Source organism: Pelodiscus sinensis, chromosome 11 (genome assembly GCF_049634645.1).
Source record: "Pelodiscus sinensis isolate JC-2024 chromosome 11, ASM4963464v1, whole genome shotgun sequence".
Taxonomy (NCBI): Eukaryota; Metazoa; Chordata; order Testudines; family Trionychidae; genus Pelodiscus; species Pelodiscus sinensis.
Window position 1 is genome coordinate 45,345,116 of NC_134721.1, and position 25,247 is coordinate 45,370,362.

The 25,247-nt window shown below is 65.1% G+C and overlaps 1 protein-coding gene across 1 annotated transcript in view; it reads left to right on the forward strand.

The window, feature by feature from the left end:
- Positions 1-6,751: 6,751 nt before the first annotated feature.
- The window catches only part of GNAI2 (G protein subunit alpha i2), a 56,735-nt gene continuing 38,239 nt past the window's right edge, over positions 6,752-25,247 (forward strand). Inside the window, exon 1 of the mRNA XM_075939548.1 lies at positions 6,752-6,930. Within this exon, the coding sequence (XP_075795663.1) occupies positions 6,813-6,930 (118 nt within the window). The 5' untranslated portion in view covers positions 6,752-6,812. The remainder of the gene's footprint in view (positions 6,931-25,247) is intronic.

Genomic DNA, 25,247 nt, shown 5'->3' on the forward strand with positions numbered 1-25,247 from the left:
TGTGCAGCTGCAAGGGATACACAGGGCTTGCGCTGAGCAGAGCTGGCCGTCCCCAACAGGTGTTCTCCCTGCCGAGGGTGCGAGGGCTCCCGGGAGCAGAGCCTAGACCAGACCTGCAGGCCTGCCTGAGCCCAGCCATGTAGCCTGAGCTACGAGATCTCCCCAGCGGAGTCACGGACGACTGGCAACGTCCCCGCGCCTGCCCCAGAACTCGGCCCTGATGCGGCCGAGAATTCAGATCGGCGCCAGGGTCACTCACCGCGCCCGGCTGCCGATCCCAAGCCCGGCCTGTCCTGCGCAGAGCCACAGCGGGGACTGCGGAGCAGGGCCTGGGGGAAGGAAGTGCCGTTTAACACGCCCCTGGCATGACATCACCGATCTGATGGGTCCCTTTTAACGGACGCCAGCCACGGCTGGTATCTAGCCCATGAGCTCAGAGCTCTGGCCAAAGGGCAGTGTCATGATGTACAGGTGGAGAAACTGAGGCACGGAGCAGGGCAGCGACTTGTCCAGGGTCATTCAGCAATACAGCCGGGAGCAGAACTTAGCTGCCCGAAGCCCTAGTCTGTGCTCTCTCCACTAGGCCACACTGCCTCGATTTAAAAAAACACCTAATGGACAAATCCGACGGTCTTTACTAGGAAAGGATTCCTCAGTGGGAACAGCTCCCCAGCAAATCCTTTGGGTCCGTAGAACCACAGCAAAACAGACCAGCAAAGGCTGTGGCACCGTCCTTCCCAGAGCCGCGCACCCACCAGCCCACCCAGGGCACGCACCACACAACAGCGCTCTGTTACTGGCAGGGCCGCGCCGGCCGGTCTGCTCTCTAGCCCCAGGGCTGTTCCCCCAGCCCCCTGCTGCAGCCATGGCCGCTTGAACCGCTCTGGTCCAGCACCCTTGGGATGTGACCAGAGCCGGACCACGGACGGTCAATGCTGTCTAGCAGCATCACCAACGCCCCCACTGCTCCTGGGTTCTGAAACTTTATTGGACCGCGGGAAACTTGGCCCCACTCATAAGTGGCCATCTGGCTAATGCCCACTGTGCTGGATGAGGAGGTTGCCAGACTAGAGAGTGCCAGACCATGGAGGTTACTGGACCAGAGGGTCCCGGACGAGGGAGGTTGCCGGACCAGAGAGTGTCAGTCGAGAGAGGTTGCTGGACCAGAGAATGCCAGACCATGGAGGTTACTGGACCAGAGAGTGCCGGATGAGGGAGGTTGCTGGACCAGAGAGTGCCAGACCATGGAGGTTACTGGACCAGAGAGTGCCGGATGAGGGAGGTTGCCAGACCAGAGAGTGCCGGACGAGGGAGGTTGCTGGACCAGAGAGTGCCGGATGAGGGAGGTTGCCAGACCAGAGAGTGCCGGACGAGGGAGGTTGCTGGACCAGAGAGTGCCGGATGAGGGAGGTTGCTGGATCAGAGAGTGCCGAATGAAGGAGGTTGCTGGACCAGAGAGTGTTGGACGAGGGAAGTTGCCGGACCAGAGAATGCCGGACCATGGAGGTTACTGAACCAGAGAGTGCCGGATGAGGAAGGTTGCTGGACCAGAGAGTGACGGACCATGGAGGTTACTGGACCAGAGAGTGTCGGATGAGGGAGGTTGCTGGACCAGAGAGTGCCGGACCATGGAGGTTACTGGACCAGAGAGTGTCGGATGAGGGAGGTTGCTGGACCAGAGAGTGTCGGATGAGGGAGGTTGCCGGACCAGAGTGTGCCGGATCATGGAGGTTACTGGAGCAGAGAGTGTCGGATGAGGGAGGTTGCTGGACCAGAGAGTGCCGGATGAGGGAGGTTGCTGGACCAGAGAGTGCCGGATGAGGGAGGTTCAACCTGTAGTATGTGCCGGCTGGCTCGCCCTGGGGCTGTGTTCCTTTGTGTTACTGGAGCAGTGTGAAGCGCCCAGAATCGGGGTCTGTGAGGCCAGCGGTGTGTCGGTGCAGAGAAGCCGGACGAGTTTTCCCACACATGCCCCACAACACCCCTACTACGGATCCCCATGGAGTCTGTGCCAGGGGGCCCAGGCGAAAGGAAGCAAAGGTGGCTGGAGCTGGCTGTGCACCGCCTGGATCCTAGGCGGGCTGGAGGCTGCAGATGAGAGCAGCCCTGCGGGGGGGTTGGACGGGGGGGGGTCAGCCCAGGTCCTTTGGAGACTCACCCGCCCTCCCCTGCCTCCGAGGCGGGCTAAGTCGTGGGTGCGAGGGCGCCGTGCTGGCAAACGGACCGAGGACCGCACGGCGTGGGCTGGAATCCGCTCTTGGGCACCCCAAAGGGCCCAGCTGAGGCAGGGCGTGCTCTCGCCCGCACTAGAGCTGGGAGCCCGCCCGGCATTTGCGGGAGCCCGAGAGGCGCTGACCGAGCGGGGGATGGCTCGCGGCGCAGGCAGCCTGCAGGGGCAGCGGGCGGTCTGGGCTCCGGCCCTGCGAGACACTTTTGGGTGGGTGGCGCGGGCTGAGAAGCGTGCTCTCTCCCTGGGAGGCTCTTCCTGCCCGCCGAGCCGGCCCGTGGTCACGGACGAGGCCGTGGGCATTCTTTGTTGCCTTGTGTTTATTTACAAGGAACTTCTTAGCAACCCAGCATTTGCCTCGCCACCTGGGTCAGAGAGCGGCACCGCAGCTCCAGAGCACTCCCGTCCTGCAGGCTGGAGACGGATTGTTTGGGCTTTTGTTCCCTGTAATTAGAGGCTGGCAAATCACTCATCAGAAATATTTCCAGAGCTCTGCTCTCCACCCCCCCGAATGTGCTTCCGCTGTGGTTGGGCCTGTTTGCATTCGCACACGGATTTCCTGGCAGGAAGGGACACCGAGTCTCTGCAAACGCGGACTCGACAGTGCTGGATTCTGACAGCAAAGCTCGTCCGCGGCGGGAGGGGAGATGGTGCCACGGGATCCAACGGCGGCGCCGAGCCAAGCAGCCCTCGTTTGCATATTGAATGAGGACAAGGCGCCCGCGGACAGGCCGAGATCGGTTTGCAGGGCTTCGCCGCTGCACAGTTCTAAGCCACGCGCTCCCCTCTGACAATTCAAAAAGGGAAGAGAAGGCAAAAATCGAGGTGTTTGTGCCAGTTGATTCTCAGCCGGGGGCCGTGAGCAGATGCCAAGGGCCTGCATCCACCCCCAAGCACCCCCTAGGCCCCGCCGCGGGGCCATCAAGCCCCAGAAGGGACTGGATTCCGGTCAGTTAGAAAACGAGTGCCTTGCTAGAGTCTCCAACTCGGCCCCTGGGCAAGCGTGCCCAGGAGAGGGGGCGGACTCCCCAGAGATACTTTCCATGCTCTTCGGGCCAGAGATGGGCCCCAGCAGCCGCCGTTACGGCGTTAAACGTCGCAGCCCGCGGTCCGGAAAGCGATTTGTGCGAAATCAACGACCGGCCTGGGCACAGGAACTTGAGGTGCAGGGGTGCTACAGCACCCCTGGGCTCCTGGCCTAGTGCCCAGAGTCCACAGGCCGGTTACCTGCTGCCTCCTGCACGCCAGGGACCCTGCTGCCAGACCTGGGTGCTCGGGTCCCGGTTTGAACCCAGTGTACTGGGGGACTACTGCTGCTGGCCCCTTGCCTGGGGTCCTGGCTGCCAGCACCCCATGCCTGGCTGCTACCCCATGCCCAAGGGCCTTTGCTGCCTTGCTGCCTGCCTTGGGTGGGGGTGGGTGGAGCTGAGGGTGCTCAGCACCCCCACTTTTAAAATGGTTTGCACGCCACTGCCTCCAGGGGGTTCAGTTCTGAAAGACGAGCGCCCCGCGGTGGCCGGAGAACAGATAGTCGCTAGGCCTCAGTTACCAGGCTGAGGTCAGCGGTGCAGCCTCCAGAGCAGCGGTCCCCAACGCAGTGCCCGCGGGCGCCATGGCGCCTGCCGGGGCACTTATGTGCGCCCGCATAGTGATCAGGGCCGGTCCAAGCCTTTCTCGCGCCCCGGGCACATGGCGCATGCATGGTCCCCGCCCCAGGTACGTGGTGTATGCGCGGCGCCAGCCCTGGGCATGCTGCCCACGTGTGGCATCAGCCCCGCATGCACAGCACACTCGCAGCCCCGCCCCCGGGTGCACGGTGCACACACAGCCCCACGCCCGGGCACTTGGCAGCCCCAGAAGGTTGGGGGCCATTGCTCCAGAGCATGGATGCGCTGCCCTGCCATATAAAGGCTTCTGTCATTATTGATGATTCCGGCATGGGAAGGAGAGTCCGGAATCCCGGTGTAAGGCACAGCCGTTCGGACTGGGGTGTTAAGGACTAGTTAACTCTCCGAGAAGCGAATGCTGACTGGATAGTCAGTCGACTAGTCGGTGTTCCCCGCCCCCTGCCTCTATCAGACAGAGGCAGCAAAGGGGAGAAGACAAGGTATGGCACAGTGGCAGCGCCGCACAGCTGCGCCCGGGATCACTGCTGAGAGTGGAGCCAGGAGTCCCCAGCTGACCCTGGGCTCTGTGCGGCAGGCAGCGCAGCATGGAGCCCGGGGGCAGCGGAGGACTCGGAGCCCCCCCTGCTGTCTCCAGGCTCCATGCTGCACTGCCGCTTTGAAATGCACAAGAGCCCCCGCTGGGCTCCCGCTGGGGACTCTCGTACATTTCAAAGCTGGCACCTGCGTGCAGCCCGAGGTGAGGGGGCTTCCCGCCGGCCCCGGGTGCACATGGAGTGCCGCATGCCTCCTTTGAGATGTACAGGAGCCCCCACTGGGCCCTTGCTGGGCTCTCGTACATTTCAAAGGAGGGATGTGGAAGTGCCTAGCGACTAGTGGATGGAAATTCCTTCGACTAGCCAACGAACCGCTCGTTAACACCCTTCGTTCGGAGCAGGGCCGTCCGCAGCATTGCTTTCGAACCCCACCTCTCGGCCACTAACCTGACCAGCCCAGGTAGCCGGAGCAGGGGTATGACGTAGTGGGGGCTGTCCACTCTGTTTGGGCATGCACCGGGCGCTCGGCGTGGGCTGCGGGTGACCCCTACTGGCCTGCATCTGTGAGCACTGCCCAGTGGGGGGGCGCCCCGGCGCTCACGTCTTCTAGACCATGGCCCAACCGGTTCTCACCTGGGCAGGGAAGGGGTCTGAACGAAGGGAGGGGGCAGTTTGGAGAAGGGGCAGTCTTGGCTGGGAAAACACGAAGAGAAGAGACTGAGCCGAGTACTGGGGGTTCAGGGGCCTGTGGACCCGCCCCAAGGGGTCTAAGGCTACCTGGCCCTGACTCCTATATCCACGCCCCGCCTATGCTGCGCTGTGTCCTGGAGAAGCACTAACCCCTCTCTGTTCTGGCGGAGTCTCATCTTGCTGCAGATGGGGTGCAGGGTCAGGGGGTACCCGATGCGCCGTCACAAGGGGCTACAAGCTAGTGCTTGTTCTTGGTCGGGTGGAACACGTGAGCCGGTCTGGGGGCCCCTCACGGCTCCGGTGCCTCTCTTAGTGTAACGTGTAAAATGCTGCTGGAACCATCACGGACAAGTCCACCTCCCCCGCCTCCAAGATCGTTTCTGCAGCTCAGTAAGGATCCGGAGCCAAATTGGCCACTGAGGACATTCTAGCGGGCTCCTGGGAGCAAGAGCCAGGATGGGCTTGTGAGGCCCTTTCTCCCAGCACCTGCGCCGGCAAAAGGTTCCTGTTGTTATTCACAAGCCCAGAGATTTCCCCTCTGGCCAGCACAGTGGGGACACGCTCTCGGTCTCCAAAACCTGGGGGGAGATTTGGGGCTTACAGAGACGGGGAAGGTCCAAAGGGCCCAGCCCAGAACAATGTCCCCAAACCTCCCTTCTGCGCTACACGGAGCCATCCCAGCCTGCCCAGCTCCATCTTAACCCAGCACCGCCCACGGCCCCCCCGGAGTCCCTCCAGAGCCTCTGAGCAGCCCGCTGGGCCGCCCGTCTCTCCCTGTGGAATCAGCCCTTGCTTCCAGCCGCTGGGAGCTCAGCCTCAGGCCCCGGCAGGTTTTCGTTCAGCCCCAGCGCCTGGAGTCAGGTGCTGCATGAGAGCGTTCACCATCACCAAAGGAAGTTTCTAGTTGTCGGGTTTGTGGGGAAAGTGCGAGTCAGTGGTTCAAAATCCACAAGGCAACTAAGAAACCCCACGTGTGTTAAACCAGTCCTGACAGTCTATGGCTGGGGACTGAGGACATTGTAAGTGCAACCCGGCCTCCCCGCTCGCTGCACCCCAACCCCCCACAGAGAGCCCCCTGCTGCACCCCAACTCCCCACAGAGAACCCCCCGCTCGCTGCACCCCAACCCCCCACAGAGACCCCTGCTGCACCCCAACCCCCCACAGAGAGACCCCTGCTGCACCCCAACCCCCCACAGAGAGACCCCCGCTCGCTGCACCCCAACCCCCTACAGAGACCCCCGCTCGCTGCACCCCAACCCCCTACAGAGACCCCCGCTCGCTGCACCCCAACCCCCCACAGAGAGCCCCCTGCTGCACCCCAACCCCCCACAGAGAACCCCCCGCTCGCTGCACCCCAACCCCCCAGAGAGAGACCCCCGCTCGCTGCACCCCAACCCCCCACAGAGAGCCCCCTGCTGCACCCCAACCCCCCACAGAGAACCCCCCGCTCGCTGCACCCCAACCCCCCACAGAGAACCCCCCGCTCGCTGCACCCCAACCCCCCACAGAGAACCCCCCGCTCGCTGCACCCCAACCCCCCACAGAGAGACCCCCGCTCGCTGCACCCCAACCCCCTACATGGAGTCACTTTGCCCCGCCCCGCCCCGCCCACCAGAAGCGCCCAGACGGCCCCGCCCCGCCCCTGGCCCCGCCCCCGGCTCGGCCCCGCCCCGGCAGGGCTCGGCGCGGGGCGGGCGCGGGCGGGCGGCGGAGCAGAGCTGAGCGGCCCCGCCATGGGCTGCACCGTGAGCGCCGAGGACAAGGCGGCGGCCGAGCGCTCCAAGATGATCGACAAGAACCTGCGCGAGGACGGCGAGAAGGCGGCGCGGGAGGTCAAGCTGCTGCTGCTGGGTGAGCGCCCGCCCGGCCCCCCGCCTGGGGCCCCCCCCGCCCCGGCATCGCCCCCCCGCCCGGTGCCCCCCGCCCCGGCATCGCCCCCCCGCCTGGTGCCCCCCGCCCCGGCATCGCCCCCCCCCCGCCCGGCATCGCCCCCCCGCCTGGTACCCCCCCGCCCCGGCATCGCCCCCCCCGCCTAGTGCCCCCCCGCCCGGCCCCCCCCGCCCCGGCATCGCCCCCCCGCCTGGTGCCCCCCCGCCCGGCCCCCCCCGCCCCGGCATCGCCCCCCCCCGCCTAGTGCCCCCCCCGCCCCGGCATCGCCCCCCCGCCTGGTGCCCCCCCGCCCCGGCATCGCCCCCCCCGCCTAGTGCCCCCCCGCCCCGGCATCGCCCCCCCGCCTGGTACCCCCCCGCCCCGGCATCGCCCCCCCCCGCCTAGTGCCCCCCCGCCCCGGCATCGCCCCCCCGCCTGGTGCCCCCCCGCCCGGCCCCCCCGCCCGGTGCCCCCCGCCCGGCCCCCCCCGCCCCGGCATCGCCCCCCCGCCTGGTACCCCCCCCGCCCGGCCCCCCCCGCCCCGGCATCGCCCCCCCCGCCTAGTGCCCCCCCGCGCGGCCCCCCCCGCCCCGACATCGCCCCCCCGCCTGGTGCCCCCCCGCCCCAGCATCGCTCCCCCCCGCCTAGTGCCCCCCCGCCCGGCCCCCCCCCGCCCCGGCATCGCGCCCCCCCACCCGGCCCCCCTCCGCCCCGGCATCGCCCCCCCGCCTAGTACCCCCCCGCCCGGGCATCGCCCCCCCCGCCTAGTGCCCCCCCGCCCGGCCCCCCCCCCCGCCCCGGCATCACCCCCCCCCGCCTAGTGCCCCCCTGCTGGGCCCCCCCCCGCCCCGGCATCAGCCCCCCGCCTGGTACCCCCCCCGCCCCAGCATCGCCCCCCCCCGCCTGGTACCCCCCCGCCCCAGCATCGCCCCCCCCGCCTGGTGCCCCCTGCCCCGGCATCGCCCCCCCCGCCTAGTGCTCCCCCGCCCGGCCCCCCCGCCCCGGCATCGCCCCCCCGCCTGGTACCCCCCCGCCTAGTGCCCCCCCGCCCGGCCCCCCGCCTGGTACCCCCCCACCCCGGCATCACCCCCCCGCCCCAGCATCGCCCCCCCCACCTGGTGCCCCCCTGTCCCGGCATGGCCCCCCCCACCTGGTACCCCCCCGGCATGGCCCCCCCCGCCTGGTACCCCCCCTCCGGCATCGCCCCTCCCACCTGGTACCCCTCCGGCATCGCCCCTCCCACCTAGTACCCCCCAGCATCGCCCCCCGGCCCGGCATCGCCCCACCCGAACTCCCCCCCCCCGCATCGCCCCCCCCGCCTAGTAACCCCTCCCCCGGCATCAGCCCCTCGCCCCAGCATCGCCCCCCCCGCCTAGTACCCCTCCGGCTTCATCCCCCCCCTCCCGCCCCGGCATCGCCCCTCCCGCCTGCTACCCCCCCAGCCGGTGCCCCCCCTGCCTGATAACCCCTCCTGCCCCGGCATCGCCCCCCGCCCGCCCCCCCCCCCCCCGCCTGGTACCCACCCCGGCACACCCCCGCCTGGTACCCGCCCCGGCCTGGTACCTCCCCCCCACCCCGGCATCGTGACCCCCCCCCGCCCCGGCATTCCCCCGCCTGATAATCCCTCAGCCGGTGCCCCCCCTCCTGGTACCCCACCCGCCTGGTGCCCCCCAATCGGTACCCCCCCCCGTGCCCGCCCCGGCATCTCCTGCTTGGTGCCCCCCCCGTCCTCCCCGGCATCCCCCCGCCCGGTGCCCCTCCTCGCCCGTCCCGGGTGGTACCCCCCACCGCCCCAGAACCCCCTGCCAGATACCCCCCCCCCCCGGTGCCCTCCACCTGGTACCCCCCCCACCCCGGCAGCCCCTGGCCGCCCTGCCTGGTACCCCGCTCCCCAGCATCCGCCCCGCCCAGTACCCCTCCCTCCAGTCCGGTACCCCCCCGCCCCAGCATCCCCCCCTGCCTGGCATCCCCCCTGCCCAGTACCCCTTCTTCCAGTCTGGTACACCCCCTCCCGGCATCCCCCCTGCCCGGTACCCCACCCCGGCATCCCCCCCCCCGCCCAGTACCACCCCCTCCGTTTGCCCTGGCATCCCTTCCCGCCCCTCCTCCAGACCGGTACCCCCCCTCCTTGTCTGCCCCGGCATTCCTCCTCCCCTTTCCCAGTCTGGTACGCTCCCTGCCCCTTCCCCAGTCCGGTACCCCATCTCCCCAGCATCACCCCCCTCCCCGGGTCCAGTACCCCCCCATCTGCCCCTCCCCCAGTCCAGTATCTGCCCCAGCATCCCTTGCCCTGGTATCCCTCCCCAAGTCCGGTAACCACTCCCCCCCCTCCGGTCCAGTATCCCTCCCACGCCTGGCCTGGCATCCCTCTGCCAGGTACGGTATGGCTCTGCCCAGTCCAGTCCGCCTGCCATCCCCGCACCCCGTCCGGTCTGCCCTGCTCCACCATCCCCCACCTGCTCCAGCCTGGTATCCCCACACCGTCTGGTCTGCCATCTCTCTCCAGCCCCCCACCCTGCCACCCCCCTCCCTGCCTGGCCTAGGTGAGCCCTGCACCCTGGCTGCGCCGCCTGGCTTCTAGCACCCTCCAAGATGAACCCCCCAGCCCAGCCTCTCCCGAGTTCCCTGCCTGACTGGGGTACATCCCAGCATCCCCAAGGCTCCCAGAGACCTGCCCCCCAACACTCAAGTGCTCCAGCCCACCCAGTCACCCTGTGAGAGCCTGCACCCCTCAGGACCCCCAAATGCCCCCCTGCACCTGCTCCCCAGGCAGGCCCCCCTAGAGACAGACTGCCCCAGGCACACCCGCCAGATACAGCTCCGGCCTCCACCCCACATGTGGCAGCCCCCACATGCCATGGGCCCCCCAGCTCCTCTTCGATGGAGTCCTGGACCTCAGCCCTGCGTGTACCCCACCCCCCTTTCCTCTCCCTGCTCCCCCACTGCCCTCCCCTGCCTGGTAAATTACCAGTTCCCATCCCACCCCTGCTCTGCTGCTCCCTGTCTCCCCCAGACAGCCAAAGAACCCCCCCAGCTGCCCTATCCCTCTAGGAAGGCAGCTCCTCCCCCCCAGCTGCCCCTCCCTCCCAGAGATCCCCCATTCCCATAGCCCTACCCATCCAAGCCATCTCCCTCTCTGAAGGCTGGTCTGCACTCCAGCCCCCCTGCCTCTCCAGCCGGGCACCCTCCTGGTGTTTTCCAGCCCCCTGCCCAAGTGACTGCTGGGGGAGGGTACCCATTTGGGGGGGGGGGGGAGTTGGTGGAGTTAGGGAACTCCTCAGCTGTGGGGGGGGGGGGTCGGAAAGACGGTCTCCCAGCCCACTTTGGGGAGGGCGCTGCGCTCGGTGTGGTGAGCCCCTGTGTGAGCCGTGAGCTCAGCGGGGGGGCGGGGACACACGGCTTGTTGTTGATTCTTGGTTCCCCTTTTTCTGAAACTCTTGGCACGCGGACTGCGCCCGGATAGTGCCCTGCGCCCCCAGGGCGCCCAGAGAGCGGGGGGGCTTGTGTCTGTAGCCCTGTGTGCTGCTCTCCGCCTGCACCCGGTAGCGTCACGCCAGGCGAGAAAGCGCTGAGTTCAGAAGGCCCTGCCCACCCTCGGGCTTGGGGAGCGGGGGGAAGCCATTGGCTCGGCAGGGCCACGCGAGCAGGGGCTGATGGCTGTTGCATGGCGCGCGTCCCCTGGAACCACGCTCCGGCCGGCCGGACGCTGGCCCCGCTCGCTCGCTTCGCCCGGTCCAGCCTGCCTTGACCGCTCCTGAAACGTTCTCCCGCTTGGCGGCGGCTGCGAACGCAACAGAGCGTCGGCCCGCCCCGGGCTGGGGGCCCGCGCTTGGCAGGCGGGCGGCTCGGCTCTGCTTTCTGGCGGGGGAGCAAAGCGTGTTTCTGTGCCCAGTGTTAAAGGGCCTGCCACCGCCTGAGGGGTGCACCCCCACGGGAGGGGGAGGAGAGGAGGTGATTAGGAAGGGGAGGAGAGGAGGTGATTAGGAAGGGGAGGAGCACGTGATGGCAAAGCAGTCTAGAAAATGTCTGACCTGCGGAGTTTTGAAATTGAGGAACCGGTGGCAGGAAGCAGTGGGGAAATCAGGCCGGCTCATTTCTTCAAACGCAGCCTGGCTTAGTGACTCTCCGGTTAACATCCGCCCGGCACCCTCGCTTGGAAATGCTCTTTATCAGCGTCTTGGCTTAGGTGCTATTGGTTAAGTGCCCGCGGCAGATAGGAAAATCCACAGGCCTGTTTGAGGACAGTGGCGATACCTTCCCGAAAGCCCCCTCCCAACCACACGCCGCTCTGCCTGGCTCCGCGGGACGTGCCGATGGGGCCAGAACTGGCCACCCGGATGCAAGATTTCGTCACGCCATTACTGTCTTAGGCCTGGGGGTCGGGATCCCGGTGCGGGGACTCAGGGCAGCTCCCCTGATTGAAAGCGGGCTTGCACAGGCAGGGGCTTTTTGCCGGAGGGGGGAGATCGGAGTGGCGACGTCGGCACACATTCGTGGGTGTGAAGGATCCGGTCTTCCTCCTTTTTCCCCTCTGGAAACGAATGGGCCCAGTGAAGCAGCGGCAGTAAAACACTGCAGCTTTGGGGGTAGCCAGTTAGTCTGTTGCAGAAAAAACAACAGCAAGCAAATGGTCTGGTAGCGCTTTATAGACTAACAAAACGTAGCTGGGATCATGAGCTTTCATGGGCACAGCCCACTTCTTCAGATGACCGGAGTTATGACTAGAGGGTATTTATTTCCAGTTTCCTTATCCTCTAATCATAACTCCGGGCATCTGAAGAAGTGGGCTGTGCCCACGAAAGCTCACGATACCGTCTACATGTTTTGTTAGTCTATAAAGTGCTACCGGACACTTTGCTTGCTGTTTTTTACTAAAACACTGGTGTTTCTTGCAGTTTCTTTTCAGTCCTCGCTCCCTGTAACTGCTAACCCTTGCCCGCGGAGGCTGCAGGACGAGGTATCTGCGGTGCTGTTTGTAGCAAACCAGGTGCTAGATTGTTTTTCTGTGAGTTTTCTCTTGTAGGAGTCTGGCATCTGTCGGCCTGTGTCATTTGTAACATAACCACGCTTGGGATTGCTTGTGGATTTATGGCCCTGGAGGCGAATTCACTGGGTAAATAAGGCAGAGGGCAGCAGCTTCACCCATAAACTCAAAATAGCTTTTCAAAGGTGTCTGGCACCTTGGATGTGGATTGCCGCTGGTGTGAGAGCGGCAGAGTGACCGGAAGCCTGCCCGGAGCGCTCTCCCATAGCAGTTCTGCGAGCCTTGCTCCAAGTCTCGAGCTGCCCCCCACTCGCAGCCACGGCGGTTTTGGGAATGGCTGTGTTTCCCAGACTCCCTTTTGCACGGTGGAACAAGCGCACGCGGGCAGCAAAATGCAAATGATGCGCAGGATTAATTCACAAGGCCTAGCACTGCTCAGGCCTCGTTCCGGGGTGTGTGGCTCAGTTTAGGGGCTGTGTCCGTGTAGGGTCACTAGCACTTGTTCCCGTGTTTCCCGGGAGTCGCGCGCTGGCTGCTGGTGGAGTGAGTCGAAGGCCTGGTGCGTACAGTTGCACCCAGGCACCCAAGGCTGTGCCTGGCCGGGGGGGGGGGGGGGCGTGTTACAGGCCCCTCTCTGTGGCGATCAGGGAGGAGGTGAGTTGTTACAGCCCTCGCGAAATAGCCGTGGCTCATGAGCTCAAGCTGGAAATCGCCTGGAAGCACCCAGCTTAGCCACCATCTTGGCCAACACACCAGGGACTGTCGCACTGGCAGGGCTACTGCCAAAATGGGTTGAACTCTGCCTGTGTGCGGAGACGTGACAGGCAGGAGAAGCGCCTGGCTGCAGGAGTGGCCTGCCCTCCGGCCCTCTGGCTGCACCGGGTCGGGCCTGCACGCCCAGGGCGGAACCCATCCTGTATTCGCCAAGGCTGGAAAGGGGCGTGGGGGACAAATGCATCTCGCCTTCGGGGCTGGAGAGAGTCTGCAGAAGATGTGTCTCCTGGGGGGCAGGGCGGGGGGGGGATCTACACCCAGCAGGGCGAGCGAGGCCATTTTTGCTTCCCCGCGGCTGCTGCAGGATAGCTGGCGCTGAAGGCTCGACTCATTATTGCCCTGTGTTGAAGCTGAGGCACGTCTGGAAAAGACTTCCAAGTGAACTTGCACCCGCAGAGGGAGCAGAGCAGTAAGTGACTCAGCCAGACGCCTTCCTGCTACTGCCTGGCTAGTGACTATTGTGCTGTGCGGTCTGTCGTTCCGGAGGGCGGCTGGGGGGCCGCTCGGGCCGCTCCAGCAGGTGCCTGGGTTTGGGACGCGGGCCCGAGGAGTCCCTGGGCCATGGAGGCACTTTCAAGATGAAAACTGGCTTGCTCGTGATGAAAGGATCAGCATTTCTCCCGGCCAGGCTGAAAGGAAGCCGGGCGGGGGCGGGGGCTGCACTGCATGACGTTTAGTGGCAGCCCTGTGTGCCCAGCCCTGTGGCTAACAGCTGGCGTGTGCGGACGCTGGTGCAGCCCCTTCCCCGGGCAGGCCGAGAGCTGCCCCTGCCGGGTACCGGAACGGGTACGCCTCACCTGTTAGCCTTTCTCCGCCCTACGCTGGAGTCCGGGTGTCTGGCACCCGTCTGCCCTCTCAGCAAAGTGTCTGTGTGGTTCTAGGACTGCGCTTGCATTCCTGCTCCCCGGCCTTCCAGCTGTTGGCTGGCACCCCCCCCCCCCCCCCCGGCCCCAGAGCCAGCGCGGATGAGCGCTCGCTCCCTCCGCCCCCAGCTGCCAGTGACGGCCTCGTGAGCCCTGGGCGCAGAGGCGGGGCCGCGAGTCATCCGCCCACTTGGCGGCTGGGGGAGCAGCTGCCGCGATCGGTGCACGCTCCTCGCCTGAGCGCGGCCGAGCCCTTCTCAGCAGACACGGCGGCTTTTGTGTGTTGCGGCTGAAGGCTGGGCTGAGGTCTCAGCCGATCCCTGTCAAATCAGAGCCCTCCTCCTGTTCCTCACAGGCATTCAGAGCGCTTCAAAGGCCTCCCTTGTTCTGGGTCTCTCGCACGGCCGTGTGGCCGAGTCTCCGGCCTGCGAGCTGCAGTCTGCCTGTTGGGCCCCAGCAATCGCAGCAGGGAGGCGGTGGGAAGTCTGTCCTGCTGGGCTGGTGTTCAGCCGTTCGCCCTGGTCCGCTCTGCAGCGTGGCTTCGGCTTCCATTGTTCGCGCCGTCTCGCTGTGCTAATCACTTGTTCCCGTGGGCCGCAGATTACCAAACAGCTTTGAACGCAAGTGTGCTCCGTCCCAGGAAGTTCCGGGGGAGGGGGGGACCTCGAATGTGCCCATCATTCAGTGTCAAAAGTCGCCTGCTGCCTGCAGGGAACCGTGTTCGGAAGAAGCCGGCTGTGGCTGGGAACCCGGCAGCCCTGCCGGACTTCCCACCGCTCTCTCTTTAAGGAATAAGCCTTAGAAAATGGATCTGCAGCTTCGTTCCAAGTTTGAGTCTTTGGCTAAAAATAAGCGCCATCGGCGGCTGCTCAGCTGGCTTGGGAGAGGATTTCCGCAGCCAGGGAGAACCGGTACGGAGAGATGCACTGCTGAATTGTGCTGGCGCCCAAAGCAAGGTGGAGCATGTCGCCTGTGCCCTGACTTACTGCAGGTCTGGACGCGCGCTCCAGTTCCGTTTCCATTCTCCGCCACTGTCCCTTGGTGCTCCGGCAGGCAGCTTCCCCCCCCCCCCCCGGCAGTCCCTCCTGGGGCGGCACAGCACGAGCGATTTTAATTTAGATCTAAGCTCTGTCTCGGGGGAGGAGTAATTCCAGCCTCCTAATGGCTGCTTGAGAATTGCTTTAGGAACTCGGAGCCCAGAAGGTTTTCATATCTCTGGAGGGCGGGTTTATCAGCTCGCATGTGGAAGTTGGCATCGTTTCTCAGAGGAAATTGAAAACAAACCCCACGCCGCCGAGGAGTTAGAAGAAAGCAAAGGCCCTCGCTGCCGTTCTCAGCCCGGGTTTGCTCTCCAGAAGCCCGGGAGGCGTTTCCCCAGCAGCCGTGGCCAGCGTGGGCTCTTGTAGCAGAGTTCAGATTTGGGCGCAGCGGTGGTAGTTGCGCTCGGATGATAACAGCGGGAGGAAACGGGAACCACCGGGACCTTTGGAATTCACCCGCTCATCCAGGCTCGTTCCTGCAGCCCTGCACGCTGACCCGGGTGCCGGCTTTTCTGAGAGTGGCTGCGAGGATAGCGGCATCCGTCGGCACCGTCGCCTGCAGGGAACCAGCGTCCGTGTTAGCAGGGCAGCAGGCCAGCCCCCGGGGCGTGCCGTGGACTCCCCCATGTTAAAGCACCTGTGCTCGGCTTTGAAGGGGCCGGCGGGGGCCCTGTGGCTAGAATGTTGCTCTGCTCAGAGAGTAGATCTTTGGTCACTGCTTATTTTGTGGGGGGAACCGTCTGTGGCCGGCAGACGTAGGAATGAGAGTGCGGGGGGTGCACGCTGCCTGCTTCCTCCAGCCGGGTCAGGCATGAACGGGCCCGATGAGCTAGGATTGACTCCGTCGGGTGGTCTGAGCACGGCCGCTGCGCACGTGGAGAGCGACCAGCGGGCTGGGACCCAGGCCCTGGCGTAGGCAGGACTGGAGCTGCAGAGGCCCCGGGACGTTGAGGGTACTAGGTGCGTGGGTGGTGCCTTTGATTGGACCAGCGTCTGTGGGGCAGGCGAGCCGTTCTGTGGCCTGTTCCCGAGGGAGAGCTCTGTGTGGCTCAGCCGTTCCCCTCTCCAACCAATTATGGCCCCATAAAAGAGATTCCCCCTCCCCCCCCCCCCCACACACACTCAAGCTGGGTGGATTCTCCACCGCTGGAAACGTGGACCGGGGCAGGAACCTGTTAACAGTGGGGCAGCCGCAGAGAGGAGCGCTTTCCTGGCGGTGGATGAATCCCACTCCCGAGAGGCAGGGTCGTTCCCAGCGGAGCGTGGGCTGCACCGGGGTAGCGTGGGCTGTCGGGGGTCGCACCCCCGAGTGACGCGTGGGTGTGCAGGGGAGGCCTGGCTCAGGGTCGGGGGATTTTCTATAAGACCTGCCCACGGGCCAATGGGATCATGTCACACAAGTTCTCCGGCCTCTGTCGGGCGGGTGAGGTGATCACATGGGCCCCTCCGGCCCGGGAATGCAGGTCTGATGGCCGGTGGCTGATAGCCGCTAGCAAGATGCGGGTCTTCCAGCCATTTGGAAATGGGCCTGTTCGTAAAGTTGAGTCTCCTGGAAAGGTTTCTTTAACACCTGGGTCTCCAGCCTTTTTAGGCACAAGATCACTGTTTGCCTGTATGTCAGTCCAGGATCTTCCTCAAACCCAAATACCTCGGCCCCGCCCCCTTGGCGAGGCTCGGCCCCGCCCCCTTGGCGAGGCTCGGCCCCGCCCCCATGTCCCTTCTTCACAGAGCTACATCAGCGCCTCTGTTTCCTCTACTCTCCACAATAAGCAGGAAGCTGTGGGCAGAGCAGCAGGGCGGTGTGAGGAGGGGCAGGTGAAGTGCCAGCACTTGACAGCCTCCCGGCCAAACCAGTCAGGATCCCGTCAGAGGCTCCCGGATCCACCCGTAGACCCTGATCCGGTCGGTGACCACTGCGGTACCAGCGAAGCTGCCTTTGTGTAGTCATGGGCCCAGCCGTCCCTAAACCGGTCTCCGAGAAACCGTTCCCTAGCAATACAGCAGGGAAACCTGGCTTCTCTCCACCTGGGTCTTCATCACGCAGAGACGCGAATCATTGAAACTGAACTTCAGCGGCTGAGAAACCGCCCCTGTGATTTCATTTCTGGTTGATCCCTGACGCCGCGTGTGAAACTCTGAACAGTGACCTGGTCTCCATCCAGGGCAGGTCTGGTCGTGGCGTGGTCTGTTGAGACGATGCCCCGTCTCACAGGCATTAGTGGAGCTCTGTGCCACTCGTTGTGTGCTGCTACCCTGATGATGCCCAGAGCACATAGAGCCACGGAACATTAGAACTGGCAGGGACCTTGCGAGGTATCGAGTCCAGTCCCCTGGCCTCATGGCAGGACCCAGCACCGTCTAGCCCAGCCCTGACCGGTGTCTGTCCAACCTGCTCTTCAATATCTCCAGGGATGGGGATTCCATAATCTCCCCAGGCAACTTATTCCAGTGTTTGACCCCACTGACAGGCAGGAACTTTTTCCTAATGTCCAACCTAAACCTCCCTGGCTGCAGTTTAAGCCCCTTGCTTCTTGTCCTGTCCTCAGAGGCCAAGGAGAACAATTTTTCTCCCTCCTCCTTATAACACCCTTTCAGATACTTGAAAGCTGCTCTCATGTCCCCTCTCCATCTTCTCCTTTCCAAACTAACCAAGCCCAATTCTTTGTCTTCCCTCGCAGGGCGTGCTTTCTAGACCTTTCATCATTCTTGCTGCTCTTCTCTGGACCCTCTCCAATTTCTCCACCTCTGACTTGAAACGTGGTGCCCAGCACTGGACACAATCGTCCAATTGAGGCCTGATCAGTGCAGAGTACAGCAGAAGAATAGCTTCTCGTGTCTTGCTCGCAACACTCCTGTTGTTGCATCCCAGAATCACGTTGGCTTTTTTTTGCAACCGCGTCACACTGTTGACTCGCATTTAGCTTGTGGTCCACTCTGATCCCTAGAACCTCACTTGTGATGCCCTTCCCGCGTGACTGTGAACCGTTAATAACGACTCTCTGGGCTCGGGTCTCCAGCCACTTATGCAGCCACCTTATCCTCCCTGCTCTAAGGGTCTGTCTGTCTTCCCTGGGTAGCGAACTCAAGTGTTCCCCTCCTTTGCGAGGGTGCTGCTGCATGGGGCTGGTCTGAGGGGGGCTACGGAGTGCGCACAGCCGGTGCCGGAGCGCTGTGTGTTGTAGATCCCGGCTAGCGCCAGCGAAGCACATCTCGTGTGGCAGGGCCCCGTGTGCCCGGCAAGGACCGATGGGTCCTCCCCAGCCTTCCCGCCCTCCGTGCGCAGAGCCACAGGAGGGCTGCCCCGGGCTTGGCGCGTGCAGCAGCTCGCCGCTTTCCTGTGCATGTTGCTGGCGTGGGCGACCGGCATTGGCTCGGCAGGGAAGGGCCAGGCAGTTCAGGGCTGTTCCTGCAGACTCCGGCGCGCACCGCTGCATCTGTTACGCTGGACTGGGGAACCCGTTTTGGGCTGCTGGCCCCCAGAAAAATCAGTCGGGGGCTGCACGCAAGTGAGGAGCAAAATCCATACCCTCACCGGAAAGTGCCCTGACGGAGCGGGAGACAGGGCCCCCCCCCCCCGCGTTCCTTCGCACACCAGAGCTGGGGGGACCCGGCCCAGTCGATAGTGCCAGCATGGGATCCCCAATGCTGGGGGGGCATGAGCCGCAGGGGCTGCATCCAGGCAAGTCTTCCCTCCCCCCGGGCCTGAGGTCCCGCTCCTCCCCGTGTTACGCCTTCCAGAGCCACGCTCCCCAGGTTGGATGTGGCCGTGCACGCCTGCGGAGCCCCGCGTGCTGGGTGTGAGCGGTGCCTGTAGGCAGCGCCAGTCGCTGGGCTGGGGTGCTGAGCTTTGCCACGCGCTGCCGTGAGTGAGGTGCGCTGTCGCGAAGCCCATGGGCAGCAGAGAAACCGGTGGCCCCTGGGTCCCAGACCCTGCTCGGGAGGGTGGAGAGGAGCGGCAGAGGAGGAGCCGGGAGGGGACAGCCCCTGTCCTCGGTGGCCGTCGGGATCCTCAGGCCGGCTGCAGGCAGACTGGGGAGCTGGTGTCTCCCTTTCCGGGCCTGCGGATGAACTGGGGGCCTGCACTGCGCCATTCCGTTCCGAGGGGTCTCCGGTCCCTCGTGCGCCCGCATGGCGGTGACCCCAGGCCTGTGGCTGCTGGCCTGCTCCCAGACAGCTATTTTTAGCTCGGGAGGGTTAATAAGTCACTTGTGTTGTTGCAGGAGACGAATTTCACACCCACCCACCCACAACTGTCTGTGGAGTTCGGGTCCTTTCTGTTGGCTTCCTGGTGTTGTGCCGGGCTTGGCTGTCTGCATGGACGCCTGCACCCCCTTAGTCCCAGGCCCGTTCCTGGGCGTCCCCACGCTGCCAGCTGGGCCGAGATGGCCTGTGCTAAGGAGCTGCAGGCAGCTAGTTACGTAATTGGGGGGCTGCGGCAGCCGCGGTACAAAGAAGCGCGTTTCGGTAGCTGCGATTTGATGGGTTTTGCTAGCGCCTGGCGTGTGCGTCAGAACGCGACACGTCCGCCGCCCGGTCGCCTCCGTGCGCTTGGCTGGAAACGGCCCGGCTGCCTCCCTTTGGCCTCCGCGTGGCCACCGGCTCCACGGGGCATCTGAACGTGTCCTCCCCAGGCGTCGCTTTCAGGCCAGGGGTTCAAGCAGCCGGCCACCTTCTCGGCAGCCCCGCCCCTCGGGAACCGGCCTCTTGCGGGGCGGGGGAGGAGGCAGCAACTTCTTCTTCTGTTTTTGAGGTTTGCATAAAACCAGAGGAAAGGAGGGGCCGGCGGCAGGTTCCCAGCACACGGGTGGCGCGAAGGTGGTTTTCTGTTGCTGCCCACTTGTGGCATCTGCCTTGGGTAACCTTCATCAGACTTTGGTGCAATCTCCTCTTTCCAAATCGGGGTGCTTGCCTTGAAGCGCCTAAATCCATAGGGAGGCACATAATTGCTCCCAACTCCCCCACCCTGCCCCATAGCTGTCGCCTCTCCCTCCTCTGCTCTGACCTGTGGGCCTGTCCTGCTGCTTCCCCCCCCCCCGCCCCCCAGAGGAGGAAATTCAGAAGCGTTGAGGCTTGCTTGGGGCACTTCTGTTCCCTGAGATGCTTCCCCGGGGGCAGCTGTGTCGCCTGATGCCTGGGAACGGGCTGAACGGTTTAACCTGTGCTTTGGCCTGATGTCGAATCCAGATGCTGCAGGGATCTCCGCCAGGTCCGATTTCGGGAGCCTGCGCACAGCGCCAAAGCCGAGCTCTTCTAGAGCCTGAAAACCCCCACAGCAAAGTTTTCCATTAGAAACTGGTGGGAAATTTTCCATCCCCCCTCCCCCTGGCGATGGTTGCAGGCCAGCCCTGGCTGCTGGAGACACAGGAAGTGAAAGTGACAAGACACTGACTCGTCTATTTTTAGGGTAACAAGCTGAGAAAAATGCCTGTCCAACATGCAGGCGGTGGGCGTGAAGGAGAGCTTGCACCACTGATAAGCGGGGGCGTTTGAGGGTGGCGGGCGAGCTGTTTTAACCCGGCTGTGCCCTTACAGTCAGCTCGGTCGCGATCGACGGGTGCCTTTCAGCTCCAGGGCGAAGGTGGGTTTGGGAAGGAACGGGAGGCAGCCTGAAAAGACCGTTTGGGTTTAGCCCTCGGAGGAATCCTTGGTACCAGCGTTCCTCCCCTCCTGGCGGCGTTCGGGGCCCTGCACTGAGCATAGTGTGAAAACAGGCCTGCCAGTAGCCGCTCCCCACGCCATTGCGGCGTCAGCTGTCGCAGAGATGAGGACCTGGCCCGGAGAGGCGGACTCTGGTGCCAGCAGGGTGTGGGTTCTGCTCCATGTCCCTTGGCAGGTCGTGCCTCAGTTTCCCCATTTGTAAAATCAAGGTGGTGCTGACCCGTCTCTAAAACGCTTGGCTGCTCCCTACAGGAATCTGTAATTCCTTGCATGGCACTGTAGGGGCCCCGCTTGGGGGAGCTCCCTGCTGGGCCCCTAGCCACAGGCCCGTCTGAATGGGCTGTCCCGTGCCTGGGCGCTCTTGGGGGCGCTCTCTGGAGCTGCCAGGCGCGGGCTGCCTGGTGTCGGGGCTACATCTCCCCGTCCTCAGCTCGGGGTTCTCAGACGTCCGGATCGGGGCCCTTCTGCACTGCAAACCTCCGCGCGGGCCTCGTTTCTATAGAACCCCCCTCTGCAGGGTGGCGTGCGGGGACCGGACGGGCCAGGACCTGCGACATCGGCAGCCGCCTCCTTGTTCCCTGGGCACCTCGTGGCTTTGCCAAGCCCCGTGGCTGGCGCGGGGTCCTGCCGCAGGTGAGTTCTGCCCTTGGGTCCATGCGGCGTGGCGGGCATACGCAGCCTGCAGTGGGTCGGGGCCAGGCCCGTGTCCTCTGGGGGAAGGCGCTGGGATCGGTCCCAGGCCCTGGCCATGGGCAGCAAGGGCCGGTGGTGCTCCTGGAGGGTGGCAGCGTCCCTTCGGCAGCTCTGCGGCCATGGGCTGCCGGCTTCGCCCGGGGCAGAGTTTCACAGGCCGCTGCCACGAGACAACCACGCAGCTCGCAGTCCCTTTCGCGGGGGGGGGGCTGCCCAGGCACCTGCCACGTGAGCACGGGCCCTCGGTGCAGTGGGAACGAGTCGGCTCCCCTTGGAACGGCCAGCAGGGACCCCGCCCGCCTGGCCGACATCCCGCCACTGTCCAGCCGCCGCAAGCGCCCAAAGCCCTGGGCCGGCGTGGCGAGCGCGTCCCGGCAGAATGCCCGGCCCGGGAGCGTCTCTGGCTCGGTTGGGCCCAGCGGAGGCTCTAGGGCAGGCTGTGCTTTGGGGTGGGCTCTAGGGGGGGCTGCTCGTTAGGGCTCCGCCCACCAGCGCTGGGAGGCCCTGCCCTGTAACCTTTTTGCTCCCTGGAGGGGCTGCTCTTGAGCAAATGGGGCCTGCCGGAGGCACGGCGAAGGCCACGCTCCTTCGTCCCTCGGGGCTCCCCGGCGACTCCACCCGGCTTCTCATTCCGCCCCAGGAGTCGGGCGCTAACGTTGCGCATCGGGGCCGGTTCGGATCCAGGGACGAGGCTGCCCGCGGTTCTGGCGATCCCGGAGGGAAAGCCGCGGCCGACAGGGGTTGTGTGTCTCGGGATGGTGGAGGCTGCTGTTTTGTTTCTTGCTCGGTGTGACGGCGCGTTGGGGGTCCCCCGTCTCCTGCACCCCGAAATGGCACAAACAGACTGCACCAGCCGGTGGAATAGAGGACGTTTATTGCCTCTCCAGGGTACAGCACAGCACAGATGGAATCTGGTCACAGAGCTGGGCTAGGATGCCTCAGGCCCCCCTGAGTTGGGGGGAGACTGGGCCCCTAAACTCCAGCCCCTCTCCCTAGGCTGTCTCCTCCATGCTCCCAGACAGCAACTAACTAACTAACTCTCCTCCAGCCCTGCCCCCCAGCCGGGGCAGCATCCCCCTTCCTTTGTTCCTCTCCATGGGGGGTGTCTGGCCATACTGGTTTGCATAGTGACTCATCCTGTTTTGCTGGGTCATGGTACCCACGGCAGCCAGTGGGGGTTACCCCAGAGCCAGCAGCATAGAAACCAGCCAGGTACCCCCACTACGTCACACTCGGCCTCACGGGCTCGTGAGTGCGCTGGGAGAGCGACTGAGTCACGACTGTGCTCGGCGGCCTCGGGGAGAGGAGACCCCGTCATGGGACACGGACGAAGACTTGGCACGGCTCTTGTTTCTGCTTCTTAGTCTGCCTGGGGGCGTGGTGGCTGGGGCGGAGCCTGCCGTACCGGGGGGGGGCGGAGCCTGCCGTACCGGGGGGGGGGGGTGTACACTTTGACTGGGACAGTGCTGAGCTGAGCCCGCGATGCGCCCCGAACGGGTCCTGCCGTCGTGGGGTCACGGAGCCGTTCCTCGGGGTGGCTGGCGCGCCCGGAATTTCCATTCTCCCTCCCTGGATCGTTCCCCAAATCCCTGCCCTTCTTCTGGGCGTGGGGCTGTGGATGGGGCAGCAGCACGTAGCGCGCGGCCCAGCCGCTGGGGCTCAGGCCAGCTCCGCTGAGCCGCTGCCTCGTTGGGTAGCTTAGCTGGCTGCCGAAGAGAAGGCCCAAGCTTCTTCCTGGGGCCGGGGGATCTCTGTCTCGGGAGACCCGCCTGGTCCCCAGCCCCGCTTGCTGTGCTCTAGGGCTCGGCTCGGGGAGCCTCTGCTGGGCGGAGCGATCCCCGCGGGGGCTGGGGGCAGCACACGAGCGGTCCCTGCGCGCTGCCAGCTGGAGAGGACGCTCCGGGGTAGAGCTGGGGGTGCAAAGGGTTCCACGGTGGCCTGGCCGCATTCGGGTACCCGGTACCCGGTAGGTATCCCCCTCGCCGGGCCTGGGCTAACCGGTACCCGGGCGCAGTGAGGGAGGGCTGCTCCGCAGGGTCAGGACCTGGCCCCCCCGCCCGGGCGGTTAGCGAGTGAGACCTACGGGCTCCCTGGTTACCTGGCTAAGCAGGATTTGATGTTGCCAGCCAGGCTGCTGGTTACTAGGAGGCTGTCAGTGGGTCCTCGTGCCTGGCTCGCTGGCTGAGGGGGCTGGGCGTGTCCCGGCATGGCTACGCCAGCGCCTGTCTCCGGCCCAGCTGTCCAGTGCGCCGAGCCGCCGGCGGAACCGCCTCCCCCTTTCGCGGGGCTGGGCCGGGGCCTGTTGAATTTGCTTCCGGCCTTTGTTCCGTGGGTTTCCTTTGCCTGATGCGGACTTTCCAGCTCTCCCCGCCGCTGGGAAACGCGCTCGGAGAGGCAAGGCAGACGGGCGAGGAACAGGCCTGGGCTGGGCCACAGAGCCCCCCTTGGGGCTGCCCCCTGATGTGCTGAGACCCCGGAGCCGCCTGTCTGTCGGCCGGGGAGCCCTGCTGAGCCAGCCCCCATACCCCCAGCGTTGGCACAGAGCCCCCTGCAGAGCAGCTCGGCTCCCTCGCAGGGACTCGCCAGAACCCCAGGTCGATCCGACGCCTGGGGGGTCAGTGCTACGCCGATCAAGCTCGTAAAACGTCCTCCCCCTTATCGATGAGAGAGAGACGCCCCCCAGCTCACCGGCTTTCCACAGGGCTGTTCCGCCGCAGGAGGGATGCTGGGGAGAAGAGGCAGTCGGGACCTGGGAGGGACTGGCAGCTGAGCAGTGTAGGTTATTCAGCGCAATAGGACACAGCGCCCGCGGAGACAAGGCACCAGGACTTGGTCTTATTTAGGGGAAAGTCCTCGGGCCAGCGCTGCCCTGTCTGACCTGGATCCAGCCTCCCTCCCCCACCTGCCAGTCCCTTGGGCTGCAGGTGTTTTCAGCATGTGGTCGGTAAAGCCAGCTAAAGGCCCTGGTCTACTTCCCGTTCCTTGGGTGGGGGGGGGGGGGGTCTGTTCCCTTCCCGGCCCTTGTGGGGAAGGACAGAGTCAGGGTGGATTCCGGCACCAGGTGGCCGGTCCTCGCCCACACTCAGCTGTGTCTGGCTGGTGGGTCATTAGCCCTGGCTGGCTGCGTGGTGCTGGTTCTGGCCACGCTGGAGATGGGCTTTCCCAGCACGGACACGCTGATCGGAACCGCCCTGGGACAGGCTCACTAGGGCCGTTCACAATCGTGCACGAGGGTTACTCGCAGCAGAGGCAAACCTCAGCTTCCTACTGCAGAGCTGGCAGTGGGACTGCCCGCCCCCGGCTCCCAGGAAGGCGGCTTCGCGGCGAGTAACCGCCTACTGGTTAAACGGTGGGTGGTTTACACGCACCCATCCCCGCTGCGCGCTCAGCGGCCACGCGGTCAGGAGCCAGCGCTCCAGGGGACCGGGCCAGGGTGTTCTGCATAAAGCACTTTGCAGGGAGGCACATTTCCATGACCCCCCCCCCCATCACAATGCTCCGCTCTTGGAGGAAGAGAATCGGAGTTGGAGTGAAATCGGGGTCTCAGCAGACCTCTCCTGCTCTGAAGATGGAGGTGCACTGGGCCAGGGAGGCCCCGCTAGGCAGCTGGCTGGTCAGGCTCGCCCTGGTGTGCCATGCCCGTGGGCGGCTCCCAGGCCCCCGAGGGGTTGCAGCGCCGGCGGGGGTCTCGGCGGTCTGATTGAGAGCCGGCGTGTGGCTTGGGAAGGGTCGCTCTTCGCCCCGACCCCCTGGCTTTGGGAGCTGGGTTGGCATTCGCCTTTGCCGCCCCTTGGTGGGGGGACGTTTCGCCTTGCGCTTTGGGGGTAGAGCCAATGTGGGCGGGGGAGCCAGAATCGGAGCGGGGTGGCCCTGAGTTGCTGACGTGTGACGGCTGAGCTTGGAGGCAGCAGGGGTGTGTGCGTGCGTGTGTGCCTGTGCGCACCCCCCCCCCCCCTTTTTCTTGATCTTGGCAACAGGCTACTGCAAAAGCCTGTCTGCTGAAAGCGCAAACTCTTGACCCTTTACCCCAGAGGTTTGCAATAGGCAGCGGCAGTGGAGCAACAATAACTGGCAGGTTCTGGTGCAACATGAAAGTGGCCCCGGTAAGAACGGTCTCCTAGATCATGGTGCTGGTGAGTTCCCGGGCCTGCTTGCCCGGGTGCCGGGCAGCTCCGCCGGTGGGGGAGAGCCCCGGGTGCCGGGCAGCTCCGCCGGTGGGGGAGAGCCCCGGGTGCCGGGCAGCTCCGCTGGTGGGGGAGAGCCCCGGGTGCCGGGACGCTCCGGCGG